General features: G+C 43.7%; 1 protein-coding gene across 1 annotated transcript in view; it reads left to right on the forward strand.

Moving 5' to 3' along the window:
• The first annotated feature begins 368 nt into the window (after positions 1-368).
• LOC307207623 (connector enhancer of kinase suppressor of ras 2-like) overlaps positions 369-17,058 on the forward strand; it is a 331,548-nt gene continuing 314,858 nt past the window's right edge. The window contains exon 1 of the mRNA XM_079961622.1: positions 369-692. Coding sequence (XP_079817748.1) covers positions 626-692 — 67 coding nt within the window. The 5' untranslated portion in view covers positions 369-625. The remainder of the gene's footprint in view (positions 693-17,058) is intronic.

Below are 17,058 nucleotides of genomic sequence, written 5' to 3' on the forward strand. Positions count from 1 at the left end.
GCTGAACAGAGACAATCCGCTATCAAGTTCCAGCTAGCAATATCGTTATCTTTGCATTCGCCTTCTCCCACCCTCCCACCCCTTGTCTTCCCTCCCTCCCTCCCTCTCCTCTCTCATCCGTGATCCCCAGAGCTAGTCAAAAATTCAGCTCTAGAGGCTGGAATAGCAGGGGGAAAGAGGGGAGGATAGAACAGCTGAAGTGTGCACTGTAATTTCATATTTGTGCCAGCCTAAATAAGTAGATCATTGGGTGTAGAGACTGCCTCTTTCTTTTTTTCCCCTTTTTTCGTAAGTAAGTAGAGACACACTGCACCATTTCCTGATTCAGTGAGCTCTAGAGGGCTGCTGGCTGTGTGCGGCAGGGGAGGTGCTAGAGCTGATCAAGCAGCGTAATTTTATACATTACTGAATCAGTGCAGGAAAAAGCTGGAGGGACAAAGCGTCAGCTCATCTTTGGACTGCATCGTGAAATCCTCCCGCTTTCTCCTCTAGCCATGCTCTGAGAGATCCGTTTCATTTCCCTCACACCCACCCACCCTCTCTCTTTTTTCCTTTCCTGCTTCCCATTCCTCTTTTTCCTCAATATTTTCCCTCCTCTTCCTCGTGTGAACGATAAAGTGGTCTGATGATGGCCCTCGTTATGGAACCTATTAGCAAGTGGATGCCCAAACAAGTAGTGGATTGGATGAAAGGTAAGAGTATTTCTATATTGCAATCTGCCTCTCTCTCTCTCTCTCTCTCTCCCCGCTGGCCTTTCATAACCTGCGCTTTAGGCATGATGCATTGTTGTGATCCCAGCCCCTGCTCCTTCCAATGTGCAGAGTTCTCTCAGTTTTGAAGATCGGTATGCTGTCTCATGCAAGCGAGTTGACTGAGAAAGAGGCACGACTGAATGGAGACAGGCTGTTTTTGGTGTGTGTGTGTGTGTGTGTGTGTGTGTGTGTGTTTAATTTGACACTCCAAGGCTAAAGTGCCGCTGGAACCTCTTGGCTGAGAGCTGATTGCATGTGTGAGCCCAAACCCTGGCGGGACTGTAGAATGTGCCCGTGCTCTAAGAAGCAGAAGACACCTCCCTCTCCCCATTTAGCCATTGCACAGTGTAATGATCTTATGCCTGGCTGTCTTTAAAAAAATGCCCTGATTATCTCTGATGTGTTCGGAACAGGTGACTTGATGCAGTAGGTTGCAGCACTAGTATGCATGTGTGTGTGTGTGTGTGTGTGTGTGTGGATTCAAGCATAGAGCTAGCGATGGGAGGATGACACCCTTGATTCCTGAGCCATGTACAGGTTGCTTAGAGTCTGGGCTCCCCAGCTTTGCTTGTAAGCTTCTCTGTATTTTGTGTCATGCATCCTCCGTGACAATCTCCCCACCACCCGCCCCAGCACTGTGGACAGTGCAGCCCCTGCCATATATGGAGAGTACAACGAGGGAGCAGCAAGGGACACCTGAGAACAACCTTGCAGGAGAAACTCTTCAGGATAACTTGGCAGGAATTATGGATTCCACCCACACGCACCCACACCATGCATTGTGTAGTCACCACCACCATACAAGCCCATGTTTTCTATCTGGAAACTCAGTGTATGGTATCAGTAGGCATTAATTTGGACAGGAGGCACTGAAGTACTTTTCTGAACACAATGAATCTTGTTTCTTTTTTCCTGAGTAAGGAGGGGGGGGGGTGAGCAAGCAATAGTATGTATCTGTGGAGACCTACATTGCAAGAAAGGGCTGGCCTTAAGGAGCAAGCTAAGTACTCACGTTTTCTGCTTTACAAAATGAACTCTGGTGAAACATTTTCTTTGTGATGTAGGAACACACGGTAACAAGCAATATACTTCTATTTATATATGCATATGCAATACACAGGCCTTCATTATATTGCTCTGTGTGTGTGTGTGTGTGTGTGTGTGTGTGTGCATATCTGCATGTAGTATTATACTGAAGGGCCATCACCTTTTCCTTTTAAAATTCCTTTACTATTAAACCAGACATTGGTTTGTATGCAATTAATATAGCCCTGATCTCCAAAAGAGATGTACAAAATATGATACACAATATAATTCAGTTCAATATATGGTCCAAGTTGGAGTCCAAAACTGTTTATATTTCATGACATAATTCTACATGGTTATGCATAGGGACAATTTCTGAGTTGTGTGGAATGTACTCCCTGCTTCTACTCTGCAAAACTGCCACTATTCATACACACAACAGTTGTGTGCAACTCTTCTTGCCAGCAGGATAGTATGTGTTGTGCTATTACATACCTGTATCCTTAACATAAGCCCTCGTATGGGTGGGTAACAGCTGAAGAATCCAAAAACTTGGCTTCTCAAGAATCCATTTCTTGACTCTCATGGAGGGGGTCATTATTCCAATATGGCTAAGCCAGGAAAAGTCTTGAAATTAACAAGGTCTTGGGACACCACTGAAATAGAGCACTGGTGTCTAAGAGGGAAGAATCCTACTGTTTAGATAGCTTTGTTACTGTATTCAAAGGGTTTGTGGGTGTAGTGAAAATGTTACATTTCCAAAACGCAGGTGATATGATGGAATGGGTCACAACACTACTGGAGGCATGGTTTTCTAAATAAATAAATAAATAAAAATTAATAATAGTACTTGTTGCTGGATTCCAGATAGATCTTGGTTTTATATTTACAACATAGCTAAGAAAGAAAATCCACCACCAATGGAATGAGCACTTTTCTCATCCTCTATGTGTGCAAACAGTTTTTTTGGAATCACAAATAAGGACACAACTCTTATTTATCCCAAACACTTAGGATTTAATCAGACAAAGTATGATTAAAATGATGATTAAAAGTATGATTATGATAGCAGAGTCCCCGTGTTTGGATGCAAACTGTGCCAAATTTATGTGATGCAAGAGGAATTTGGGGGTGAAAAATGCTGTGCAGGAGGATGCTGAGATCCTGCCTGTCAACTCTTTTCCTTCCAGCTCCAAACCTGCTCCCCCTATTCTCCAAGTCAAAGTTGCAGCAGGAGAAAAATGTGTAGGGGGAATTCTCTCTCTCTCCGTCTCTCTCTCTCTCTCTCTCTCTCTCTCTCTCTCTCTGTGTGTGTGTGTGTGTGTGTGTAGGTAAGGATTAAATAGCCCCCTTCCCCACCACTTCATAAAAATTTAGCAGTTTACCAGTTTTAACACATGGGTCTACCACCATTGCATCAAGTTTGACCCTAAGTTGCTTGCTAAAACATGCTATGGTGTGCTTATAGATCTTCTGTGTCTTTATCTCTTTGCACATCGTGATATAACAAATGCAAGGGGATTCCTTTCAGCCTTATGGGCTATTATTTCAAAATGAAATTTTGCATGATGAAACTGGAGCGTGTGTAGCAGCAGACAAGACTTTCCTTCAGTAGGGGGCTTTCTGAGTGCACACAGACATGTAGGCTTCATTTACACACACAAAAGCCCCCTATTGCTCTTGCTACCAACAAATGATTAGATTTTTCCTTTAGCATTTGCTCCATACCAATGAACAGATATAATAGCATGAGCTATGCAGCCAAACAGGAGAAAAAGGTTCATTAAATATTATCTTGCAGCTAAAATGTTAAGTGTGGCCACTTGAGGACTTGCCCAAATTAGGGCAGAGCTGAAGCTGCTTATCATATTTTGCATGAGGCTCAAAAATTGCCCTTAGTAGCATTGTCTTGTAGCCAAAACTGATTGGTTGTGCTGACCTGCCTGACTTTATTTAGAGGTGTCTGGCAATGCCACCACTATGTTAAGACACAGCATCACAATAACTTCCCATTTACTATGCGATTCCAGATTGGGGGCATCACCCATATGACTCAGGAAGGAAGGAAGAGGAAGCAGCAGCAGCAACCAAATAGTACTCAGAAAAGTGTAAATATTTGCAGAATCTGAGCCTTGTTTGCAGGCAGGGGAGGGGGGGTGCTACTCTGCCAAAATTGCTAGTTTTCAGAAAATCAAAACTGGTGAATATTCTATGGAGCTCAGTGCAGATGCACACACTTGTTTTCCTCAATTGCAATCTTACTTCAAGGAAGCAAATGAGTCTTGACAGTGTTTAGGATTCAGGTTTGACATGACACTCCTCTATGGGAGTTTCTTTGATGCAGCACCCAGGATGTCCTTGTTCTGGGAAATCTTTTTAGCTTCTTCTTTATAGGATTCCCATGTGTATCTGTAGACTCTTCTGTTTCAGGAGGCTTTCAACCAGATCCCACCACCCCACACCCCCTTTGCTCCTTTCAGGATAGCTTAGTTGCAGAGCACCTCCTTTGCCTGGCAGAATGGAGGGATAGGGGAGAAATCTGATTCTGTTCTCATTTCAGTATGAACTTACCTAGTTTGCTCTTAAAAAAAAAAAATCAAATCCCAAACTGAAACATCCATCATTAGAAATTTGCACTTTTCTGAGTTTTGCACTCCAGTTCTTCCACCAAGCAATGTGTAGAACAATCCGTATACTCAGGTAAAATGTGCAACAAAAGGTACATATTGAAGGAACTAGCATTTAAAATCCATTATACATTTGCAAAAGTGTGCATATTAGGTAAAACTGCACACAAAAATGCACGTCTTAGAACTAATTTACACTAAAATGCTGGTTTATTTTCATAACACACACACACACACACACAGATGTAGAATTTTAGAGAACTGAGCTAAATGCAGGAAAAATGAGGAACTGAGCATCTATTCAGCATATCCAGTTTAAAAAAGAAGCCAGTGGCAGGGGATGGTAATGTATCTCCTTGCATCTCCAGGTGTTGCTGAACTACAACTCCCATCATTCCCAGCCAGTTTAGCCAATGGTAAGGGATGATGGAAGTTGCACTCCAACAGCATCTGGGGACCCAACATAGAAGAGCATTGCAGTAGACAACACTGGGCTAGAGAGACAAGTGGTCTGTCCTGGTATTAAGGCAGCTTACATTGTTCCTCCTCAGTGTTAGTTTGTTTGCTTTTTTTAAATTTAGTGCTATATCTTTCATTGTGTTTTTTAAAACTGCTGTATTGTATATATTGCTTTTAAATTTATGGTGTTAGCTGCCCTGAGCATTTTGCTCTGGAATGGAAAGGTAGGATAATAGATAATTGCCAACATAAATAAAATGCCTGTGTATATGGCTGCTGTTAAAAAGCATGGAAAACAGGGCTAGTGGAAGAGAGAAAGGAAAGTTGTCAATCCATGTCCACTAGTATTGAGGGGTCCATGGCTTATAGAGCAAAGTGGTGGTGGTGGTAAGGTAAAAAAGGTAAAGGTACAGGACCCCTGACAGTTGCACAGCCCCCCCCCAACTAATTCAACTTCTACATTTTGCAAACCTGCTCAGATAGCCAAATACCTGTAATGAGGCTTCCTCATTTCTCTCTGTTGAGACTTCATTCAGGTTAGAATTAGCTAGTGTGAACTCATTCAGCTTTCCAAAATTTATGTCTTCTTGCAGTGCATTCTACTTATAGTAGAGACCCATCTTTGAATTCTCCTTGTCTCTTTGAATCCTAGTCCAGTGAGCAGTTCAAGCTTTGTTCAGCTTGTAAATCTAATCCATGGGTAAGGCCCGGGGGCCGGATCCAGCCCAATAGCCTTCTAAATCCGGCCCACGGACGGTCTGGGAATCAGTGTGTTTTTACATGAGTAGAATGTGTCCTTTTATTTAAAATGCATCTCTGGGTTATTTGTAGGGCGTAGGAATTCGTTCATTTATTTATTTTTCAAAATATAGTCTGGCCCCACTCAAGGTCTGAGGTACAGTGGACTGGCCCCCTGCTGAAAAAGTTTGCTAACCCCTGGTCCAACTCTAATCTGTCATTCAAAGTCTTGAAAAGTTAAGACTCTGAACCTGGAGCAGCTTGATGGGACCATGTGTCACCAGTCTGGAAAGCTTTGCATCGGCTGCCAGTGGCCTGCTGGGTCCAATTCAAGGTGTAAGTACTAACAAAGCCCTTGGGATCCAAGTACCTCCAAAAAACATGTTCTCCAATATCAACCATCTCAGACCCTATGATCAGCAGCAAGGCCTTGTTGGTGGTGGTGTCACCAAGTGCTGCCCAGTTGGCCCTGACCTGCGAAAAGGGTTTTAAAGTGGTGGTTCCCCATTTGTGGGATGCCCTCCCTTGTGAAGTGCATCTCTTCACCCCCCCCCCTTTCAGGAAGAATTTTAAACCAGTGTTGTTTTCCCAGGCATTCGATGATTGGACATTTCTGTTCCTAGCACCTTGAAAGTATTATCTGTGCAAGTATGTGATTGTGTTTGGTCAGTTTTGGATAAGTTGTTTCATTATTATTTTGTTACTTTATTGCTGGTGTGTTTGCCGCTGCCCGGGGCATCTTTGGGAGGCAAGGTGGGATATAAATGCAATAAATGAATAAACAAGCAAACAAACTGAGATGAAATGTGACTTAAACAAGGGATTTCACCAGTCACAGAACAGGGGTGGGTGTGGATTCCATGATAAGGTGGCTGCAGATTCACCATGCTGTATTAAAAAATAAGAGATGTTAGCATCATCATCAATTTATTAATTACCATTCACACAATTGCTTCAAGGTGATACACAATTAAAAATGGCAAAACAGCAACAGTTAAAAAAACACACGCAGATCCAAAAACAGCTGATACATTTAAAACAAAGCTAAAGAAATGCAAAATAGACACTCATAGCAAAGACTTGATCTCCGGTTGCGAAAACCTGTTGGGTGGGGGAAATTGCCTTCAGTTGTTTCGGGAAAGCGCAGACAGTGTGCACCTGCTGTATCCCAGCAAGAAAGCTATTCCAAAGAACAGAGGTAGCCACCTTAAAAGGCCTGCTCCAAATTTCTTCAAAGTGGGCTTCTGAGATCTTTGGAACTTGCCGGAGATAATTAATGTTCACATATAAGCCTATTCCAGGGCAGGAACTGGCAAGAGTTGGCAGCTAAATGTATTGCATATTCATTTTACACACACACACACACACACACACACACACACACACACACCCTTCTCAAAGCTTCAGGCCTCCCATAGAGCAACAGAAGCATTGAAGAAGACAGTAGCAATGGGCAGGAACATGGTGGGTGGTCTGGCTCCTCAGAGGCACAAAGGGCAGCCTAGATTGCCCATCTTTGCATCATACCCCTGCCCACAATTTATTTATTTTTTTAAAAAAAATGCATTGCACAAACACACACACACATGAGAGGACACATATCTGCATAACATCTGCATGTACTAATTAATATGTATACACACCAATGGGCAGTAGATAAATTTAATTGAACTGGACTGATTTGAATTAAAATGTACAGATGCCAAGTTAGAAATGGTTACCATAATTTAGACCTGAGCTTGACTTCCTGGACACCCACTGCTAGAAAGAGCAGATCAGGTTGGCCATGGGTTTGACAGTAAAAGGCAACTAAATATGTTCTCATAATCAGTGTGTCATACATAAGACTCCTGGTTTGAGCCCCATGGCCACTCAATAGAGTATTCTTTCTATTTTCCTTTTGATTCCCTGGGCATCTGAGAATCAACAAATAGGGCACATGCACCCCCCTTATATATGTCATACAAACACCTTCTGATTTCCACATTGCAGATGCCCTGCAAAGCTTGTGAGATACAGTGGTACCTCAAGTTACAGACACTTCAGGTTATAGACGCTTCAGGTTACAGACTCCAACAATCCAGAAATAGTACCTCAGGTTAAGAACTTTGCTTCAGGATGAGAACAGAAATCGTGCAGCGGTGGCACAGTGGCAGCAGGAGGCCCCATTAGCTAACGTGGTACCTCAGGTTAAGAACAGTTTCAGGTTAAGAACGGACCTCCAGAATGAATTAAGTTCTTAACCCGAAGTACCACTGTACTTTGAGATTTTTTTTTTTTAAAGGCTCCTTCTCTACAACTTGTTTCTGAGATTCAAAATAGCTTTGTACTACTGTATGTGCCTTTGTATATGCACAGAGCAAGCAAAATGACGGGGAAGTTTCAGCAGGTGCACTTGCAGGAGTGGTTGTGACTTGCACAGGAGAGAGGGCAAGAACCCCAAAACAGCAATGACGACTTGAGCATGTTCAGCTTCCAAGGGATGCTGATTAAGACCCCATCTGCACTGTACATTTAAAGCAGTGTTCTACTTTAAATAGTCATGGCTTTCCCCCAAAGAATCCTGGGAACTGTAGTTTGTTATGGGTGGCAAGAGTTGTTAGGAGGAGACTGCTAATCCCCTCACAGAACAATCCCTGGGGAAGGGTCGTTAGTTAAACCACGCTGGGGGTTTTGATTATGTAAGGGGAAGAGGTGTATTGTAACAACTCACAACACCCTTAGCAAACTACAATTACTATGATTATTTGGGGGACGCCATGACTGTAACAGTGATAAGATACAGTGGTACCTTGGTTCTCAAACTTAATCCATTCCGGGAGTCCGTTCAACTCCCGAAACCATTCGAAAACCAAGGCACGGCTTCCGATTGGTTGCAGGAGCTTCCTACACTCAAGCAGAAGCCGCACTGAAGAAGAAGAAGAGTTTGGATTTGATATCCCGCTTTATCACTACCCTAAGGAGTCTCAAAGTGGCTAACATTCTCCTTTCCCTTCCTCCCCCACAACAAACACTCTGTGAGGTGAGTGAGGCTGAGAGACTTCAAAGAAGTGTGACTGGCCCAAGGTCACCCAGCAGCTGCATGTGGAGGAGCGGAGACGCGAACCCGGTTCCCCAGATTACGAGTCCACCGCTCTTAACCACTACACCACACTGGCTCTCTCTGTATGTTCGACTTCTGAAAAATGTTCACAAACTAGTACAGTCACTTCCGGTTTGCAGTGTTCGGGAGCCGATTTGTTCAGGAGTCAAGCCGTTCGATAACCAAGGTACCACTGTACTGGTTTAAACATATGGGGCAGATGGGGGCTGATTCATACCTCCCACAACAGCATGCAAATTGAAATTCAGTTTGCTAAGGGTGTTGTTGTGATCGGGTTCTGCTTTGGGGCTCCCCAGAAGCCTCTGGTTGCCCATGGTGAGAATAGAATTCTGAACTAGATGGGCCAGCACAGTGTTTCCTAGGTTCTTAAGATATATTCTGTAGCTGTTCTATTGCATTTGCTGATCATGTGAGATGGCAAAGTGCACTTTGATGTTCTGTCTGCCCCCGAGGGGGTCGAGGAGTTATAGTCTAACAATCTGCAATTTCCCAATTCCCACTGTGCAGCTTGAGGGAGTATGCTGGCATTTTAGCTTAGAGAGAGAAATCCCTGTTTGCCGTGCAACCTCATGAAGAACATAGCATAAGAACTTGAGCCTGCTGGGTCAGGCCAATGGCCCATCTAGTCCAGCATCCTCTTCCCAAAGTGGCCAACCAGGTGCCTGTGGGAAGCCCTAAAGCTGTTCTGTTCCCACCTGAAGTTTCCAGCAACTGGTATCCAGAAGCATTACTGTCTCTATGGAGGCAGCACATAGGCATCATGGCTAATAGCCACCAATAGTCCTCTCCTCCATGAATCTGCTGAAACCATGTGACCATCACGGCCCCCTGTGGGAGTGAGCTCCCTAGTTTAGCTATGTGCTGCAGATAGTAACTGTTCCACAAGGTTTGCACCTCTATTCAGCAAAACCATAAATTTTCTTGGAAGGGCCATAGCACAATGGCAGAGTCTCTGCTTTTCATGGAGAAAGTCACAGGGTCAGTGACGGGCATCTCCAGGTAAGCCCCCTGCCTCAAACCCAAGAGAGCTGCTGCCAGCCTGTGCAGGCAGCAAAGCGCTAGATGGACCAAGAGTCTGGCTCGGTATAAGGCAGCTTCCTATGCTCATCGCATTTTTATATCTATATAAATACATGCACACAGATGGTAACTGCGCCCCCCCCCCCAAAAAATGTTCTTTGCCATCAAGTAGCACTTGAAGTGAAATACTGCAGAATAAAATGACAGCTAACTATTAAACAATGTCTTAAATTGAAACCACCGGAAAATCAGGGCAAAATCAGGCACAGAGTTATATGCATCTTTGTATCTCAGATGCAGATTTTTTCAAAATGCAAATAGCTCCAGCTGGCATGGTGGTGGAGGGGTCTGATAATCAGCAATATCAGAGCAATCACAGAAGGGAAATTCTTGCAGCTATTGCAGCAGTTCTGAGGACAACCCTTCTTCTGAAACCATTATTTGTTGCAGGGAGGGGTTGGGAATCCCCCACAATAGACCTCTGGAATTCCAGTCCCTACCCAGATTGTGGCAGCATCCTGTCTGCTTCCAGTAATACATGCTTATTGTTAAATGAAAGGTATAAGTGTTGTTGCTGCATTTATTTTAGAATCACAGCTGCAAAATTTCATTGAGAATTGTGAGCAGCCAATTTTTGTTTTCCTTCCGATGTGTTTCTTTTGCAGTCAAGAGAGCACCATATGTGTATAAATGAATGGTTCTGTGTGTGACATCACAGTGTTTCAAGTTAAACAGCAACAATATCAGTTGTGGTTCTCGGCAGCCTGCAAAGTGATTAAACAGCTGTGTGTGCACGTAAATATATAAGATCAGCTCCTTCTTAAATGCACCTTTTAAAGTAATAGCCTCATATGGAGTCATTTATTCCAAGTCCTGCTGATTGATAGCAGTGTTTTGCCTGCCAAAATCTCTGGAGGTTCCAGTGATAATGAATGCTCAGCTATAAATGCCCCATTTCACAAATGCAAAACCCAGTTTCTCACCCTCATTCCTAATTCTACCTCCCCTCCTTTCTCAGCCAGGCTGCAGCCACGAAGAAGAAAAATACAAGCAAATTCAGTTGGTAAATTGATTAACCATGTTGCATTGATCCTTGCCCAGAATAATTACATGTTCTCAGCAGAAGGGTTTTCCTTAGTACGTAATTCCCTGGTTCCAATAGGGTTCATAAAAAGGGGGTGGGGTAGAAGGATGGGAGCAGGGAGCAAAGATGCTGATGACGTGAATGGGCTTGTTAACATTCACCTCATGCAGCTTCTGGCAATCCCTTCTTCAGTCTCTCTTCTTTGCCTCTCATTAAGTCACTACCTGCTTTGTAGCAATGTGTCATGGAAAGGGAGTCTCCGAGATTTGCAGAACGCAGTGCATAAAAATGGTAATGCACCACGGAATGCCAGACTAGGAATGGGGCAGAAATTTGGTCCACTTCACATTTTAAAGGGGAACCTACCTGCTTCACTCTTCCGGAATCAATAAGCAAACTGAAACATAGCCACCCTCCAAAATCTGCACTTTTCTGAATTTTCAAATGCAGTTCTCTAGCCCAGTGATGTGTACAAAAATGGCGATGCTGGGGTAGAGTTTGCATTAATATGTACATACTATTGAAAATAATGAACACAAATGCTCTGCAAAATAGTGAATATTAGGAGAAAGTGCATACCTAGGACCACAGGAAGCTGCCTTATACTGAGTCAGATTGCTGGTTTGTCTAGCTCAGTATTGTCTACACTGACTGCCAATGGCTCACCATGATTTCAGACAGGAGTCGTTAACTGGAGATGCTGGGGATTGAACCTGAGATCGTCTGAATGCAAGGCAGTTGCTCTGTCATTGAGCTACGGCCCTTCCCCAGGCATATGTTAGGAGAAATGCTGGTGAATTTTCATGACATCTATCTATCTATCTATCTATCTATCTATCTATCTATCTATCTATCATCTATCTATCTATGTATCTATCTATCTATCTTGCAAACCACTGTGGAGAACTGAACTGATAATTGGAAAAAAAGGAGATTCTGGGAGAAACCAAAATTGACATATTTGCCCCTTCCTGCACCAGAGCACATTATACCATATTCTCGCCAAGTGGCTTTGTACCTGTTATTAGTTCCTTCCACATTTAATCCTCTCATATGCACTGTGCCATTTCTGTTTACTGACAGCATATTCACATGAGAGACCTAAAACAGCTAAATTGTCATTCCCGTTATCCAGGGAATCCTGGGAATTGTATGCTTTTGGGGGGGAAAGATGGGTAGGGATATCTTAACAGCAAGCATCTCACTGAACTACAATACCCAAGGTTCTCTGGAGGTAATCCCATGACCTATAAAAGTGGTATATTGGTTTTAGACCAGTTGGAGATTATTATCTAAGCCCTTAGCTGCACTGCCCAACATATATTGATGCTGGTAGTGTAGCTAGGAGTGAGATAAGCAGTTCCTAATTGGAGATGGTTATCATGATCGGTTCTCCTGAGATAATTATTCTTTAAATGTGCACTAAAGAAAATTGAATGCACAGTTGACTGGTTAAGATAGGAGCAGGGAGTGACACCTCTGTATAATGAGAACCTGAGAGCTGAACCATACTGGCAGCTTATCAGGTGCCATCTTCTTTTACCTGTGGTTTGTTGGTCTGTTTGAATGTAATGCCCAGCCTCCAAAGGGTTAGGCCTGGACATTTCCAAGCCTGAAACAGAAAATCCAAATAGCAACTCTATCTCTAAAATATAACAATAAATAAGGCCTCTGGGAGCTCCTGGTGACAGCACGCAAAGCTATGAACTGTCTATCCCCCTCCCCCCATAATTACCCATAATGCACCAGCATAGCACTGCTCTAGTCTAGAACAAGAGTGGGTGCCGAATTCCCTTCTAGACAAGCTTCCAGGGGCCACATGCCACATGGGTGGGGCCAGAGGCAAAAGTGGGTGGAGCAACAAATGCAAATTTTGCCTTTGTACAGCATGCTCATTTTCACATACTCTTGCACGGACCTCTCTCAGTTCTCCATCAAGGAAAGCTAGAGTCATTATCAGAGTTCATGGACACCTTTCAGCCAGGCACAAACACTCAAGAAAAGTGTGAAGCAAGTCTGGTGCAAGGTGTAGCTGGGGAGGATCTATGCAAGTCTAGCTTAAACATCGGGAACCATAAGAAGGGGGAGAAGAGACCTTGAAGTTGTCCATCAGCTATGAGAGCCTGGACAGCAGACCACGTAGGTACACAGGTGATCTAGCTGCATCCCATCATGGTGAGATGTACTGAATTTCTATGTACATTACAGTAATTATTTTGAATCAGGCATCTATACATATAAGATAGTGTATTCAAATTCCATGCAAATCTGCACCACCTTTTTATCTCTTATTCGGTGATGTGAACGAGGGCAATTACAGTAAAATAAGTATTGCAGTAGCACACCTCAAGACCTTGTATCTGAAAGTTAAACAAGTCGATTCATGCCTGTGAAAGGGGACAGGGGCTATAGTTCATTGGTGGAGAATGTATGCTTCATGCAGGTCCTCCCTGTTTCAGTTCCTGGCATCTCCAACTAAAGAAGAGATGGGAACCCAAAGGCCCTCCATATATTGCTAGACTACAACTCATCATCCCTGACCATTGGCTGCACTGGCTGGGGCTGATGGAAATTGGACTCCAACAACATCTGGCATGCCACAAATCCTGTGTCCCTGATTTAGAGAATCACATAATAAGTGATGGGAAAGACATCTAGCTGATAACTGCCAGAGTTGGCAGTGATGGACTAAATGAAACAATGTAGAAAGCTGCAAATGACTATGGAAGAGAAGGCTGCAGGCCCTCCAGGGACAGCCTCAGATTTACAGAAGCTGTCCTGGTTTTATGATTTGATCCCGAAATGTCCTGCTTTTCCTTAAGACGTCCCTAATTTTCATCGGAGAAATGTTGGAGGATATGGGGTTATGTGACTCTGACGCCAATGATACAACCTTTAGAAGTCATCTGAAGGCATAGGGAAGTTGTTTTAATGTTTCATGTTTTTATATATGTTGGAAGCCTCCCAGAGTGGCTGGGGCAACCCAGTCAGATGGGTGGGGTATAAATAATAAAATTATTACTGTTATTGAATAGGACGTCTCTTTTTTCATTGGAGACATGTTGGAGGGTATGAGGCTCTCAGTGGCTACCAGCCATAGTAGCTATGCTCTGCCACTACAGCTGGAGGCAGTAACACTTCTGAATACCAGTTCCTGGAAACCTCAGGAGGAAGGGATGCTTTTTTGCTCAAATCCTTGAGGGTTTCCTACGAGCATCTGGTCGGTCACCCTGAGAACAGGTTGCTGGACTAGATGGGCCATTGGCCTGATCCAGCAGGCTCTTCTTATGTTCTTACATTCAGTGTTCCATCAGGGCAGACCAACCCCACAGCTTTTTCTGTGCAAACATCGTAACCTGGACCCTTAATCAACATTGTCTTATGAGATGATCTGTGAGCAGAGGTGAATTAACTTCCCGTGCTGCAGACAGAGCAAAGAAAATCTTGCACAGGCAGTACTTTGCTTGGCTTTTCTCTCGACAAGGCTGCTTCTACCCCACCTCCCACTGCTTTCCCCCCAAACCTGTGTCTGAATCATAACCAGTACCGTACCTTACAGTAGCACATCTACCTGGTGGGAGAATGTTTTGGCAGGATTATGACAGGCATAGATGGAGGAGCATTCAGCATCTTCAAGCAATACCTGAGCTATTTTTAGGCCTCGTTATTTCCGTGGCAGGGTTTTTAGGAGAGTCTGAGTCTCGGAGGAGGAGCTGGAACCTTAAGTTGAGCAGTCACTGCTGGGCTTGTTAACTGTCTTGAAAAAACATATTCCTCCAAAGCATCATTTAATGCCTGATGCTTATAGCTATCGGTGACAGTGTTTGTGGAAGGATGCAGCCACCTCTTGCTACCTGCACACCTGCTGCTTTCCTAGACAGGGCAGGGGCAGAGGAGGCTGGGGCCGCAGTGGTGGAGCAATGGGAGCACTAGATTGGCAGTTCTCCCACTAAAATCACATAGCCCTAAACTCTCCCCAGGTCCATCCAGGTAAGTAGCACGACAGCTCTGCCCCCATGGGATGTGCCACTCCTGGCAGCTGTTTTCACTCTGGGTGGAGCAAAAATCAGGTCTTTTTGTATGTGGTAGCATCACATGAAACAGCACCTGCACAAAGAAGTTCTTTAGAATGTTAAGAAGCTAACTTCTTAACAGGCTCATTGCTTTCCTATTCTCACTAGCAGCAATGCTGCAAGGCATGCTTTTCCCAACCTGGTGCTTTTCAGATGTTGTTGGCCTTCGGATTCCTATGAACTGCAGCCAGCATGGCCAATGGCAGGGCTCATGGGAGGTTCAGTCCAACATATCTGCAGGCTACCAGCTTAGGAGAAGTTGCTCTAAGGTCTCAACAGAGGTCTCTCCCAGCCTTAATAACTGAGATCCTTTAATTAAGAAGACAGGGATCGAATCTGGGACAGTCTACATCCAAAGCATAGCCTGCATCACTGAACTATAAACACTGAACAGTGTAGAGTTGCAATCTGTGCCCCACACCAGGTGCATCTTATCTAAATACAAATGCACAACACAGGATCATAGGAAGGTGTCTTGATACTGAATCAGACTATTACTATCATTATTACTTATTAAATGTGTATACTGCCTTTATCTGTAGATCTCAGGGCGGTTCACAACATAAACTTACAATATAAAAAATACAGAATACATAATAAAAACAAAAACAAACCAATAATCTCCCCACCCACAACACATTTAAAGGGGAATCGGATGTCAATCAGCCAAAAGCCTGGTTGAAGAGGTATAATGAAGGCTCCAGCCAAACCTCCCTGGAAGAGCATTCCACAAATGGGGAGCCATTGCAGAAAAGGCCTGTTGTCATGTTGCCACACTCTGGATGTCTTGTGAAGAAGGCACATGAAGAAGGGCCTCAGAGAATGATCTCAGGGTCTGGGTGGGTTCATACAGGAAAAGGTGGTCCTTGAGGTACTGCAGTCCTGAGCCGTTTAAGGCTTTATAGGCCAAAATCAGAACTTTGAATTGGGCCAGGGAATCAATTGGCAGCCACTGAAAAATGATGATAGGCTGACCCAAAGTCATCCAATGAGCTTCAGCGGAGATTTAAACCTGGGTCTCCCCCATTCTTAGATGCTCCTCAGTTCTCAGACAACCCTTCAAAGAGAGGCCTATCATCTGTCATGTAGGATGCATGGCCACCCTCTTCCTAGGCAAAAAAAAAAAAAGAGAGAGAGAGAGAGAGAATTAGGAGGGAATTTGAGGCTGTGATGTGCTTAAAGAGAAGTTCAGTGGTTGACTGATTAAACTTTAATGGCACGGCTGGGACTATGTTCTGTCTCCCCCAAATCTCAGAGTCTTCTCCAAGCTCAAAAAGAAACAAGGATCAGCAGCTACACCCTTTGTTTAATCCCTCCGGATTAGCAAAGGCAGGGACCTATAATTGCTAGGAGCCTAGTAATCTTCCCTTGCTTGGTCAACAAAGCAGAGCATTTTCCCTGTTACCTAGACCTAACATTTCTGCATTTCCAATACCAGAAAGATGAGTTTCAACCAAAACACGCAGGCCTCTGTGAGTTTACTTGTTCCATTGTGTCCAACAAGTCTTACAACTAAGGAAATCCACAGAGAATTAAAGGCTTACTGTGCAATCTATTTATCCTAAAGTACATATTTTACAAAACAGTTTTTCCTAGTATTTTTGCAAGCCATTTCACCCTGAGAGAATGCATTTTATATGTTATTTTCACTGATATACTCCATTTTGTACACATTATTTGGTTGGAGAAATGCACTGCAAAATTTGGAAAGGTATAAATTTCAAAGGAGAGCTGTGCTTCTGACTGATTATTAGCTTGGAAAGCGTGAATTTGGGAAGGTTGCATTGAAATGTGATCTAAACAAACTTCTCCCCATCCTCACTCTGGTGCAAGTCCTATTGAACTCAGTGGGGCTTACTCCCAGGTAACTGAGGTTAGGAAAGCAGCCTTCGGACTCATCCAAACTTGCGCTCATCCCATGTTTTATTCCACTCGTCTCGCCACTTTCATCCAGGAAAACACACTGTTTACCACTGAATTGGAACAAACACCAATTGAGTTTTCTGTGGATTTATGTTTGTTCCGATTCAGCGGTAAACAGCAGGTTTTTGTGGGGAGAGCGGTGGAGCAAATGAAAATCCTCTCAAACCCATGCCTAGGAAGCATGGGGTAAGCAAAAGTGTCTTAGTTCTCTTACCAAAACCGAGCATCATCGTTCCAAAAGAAGCCCGCATCC

This window comes from Podarcis cretensis (assembly GCF_951804945.1).
Source record: "Podarcis cretensis genome assembly, chromosome: Z".
In the NCBI taxonomy this organism is placed as follows: Eukaryota; Metazoa; Chordata; class Lepidosauria; order Squamata; family Lacertidae; genus Podarcis; species Podarcis cretensis.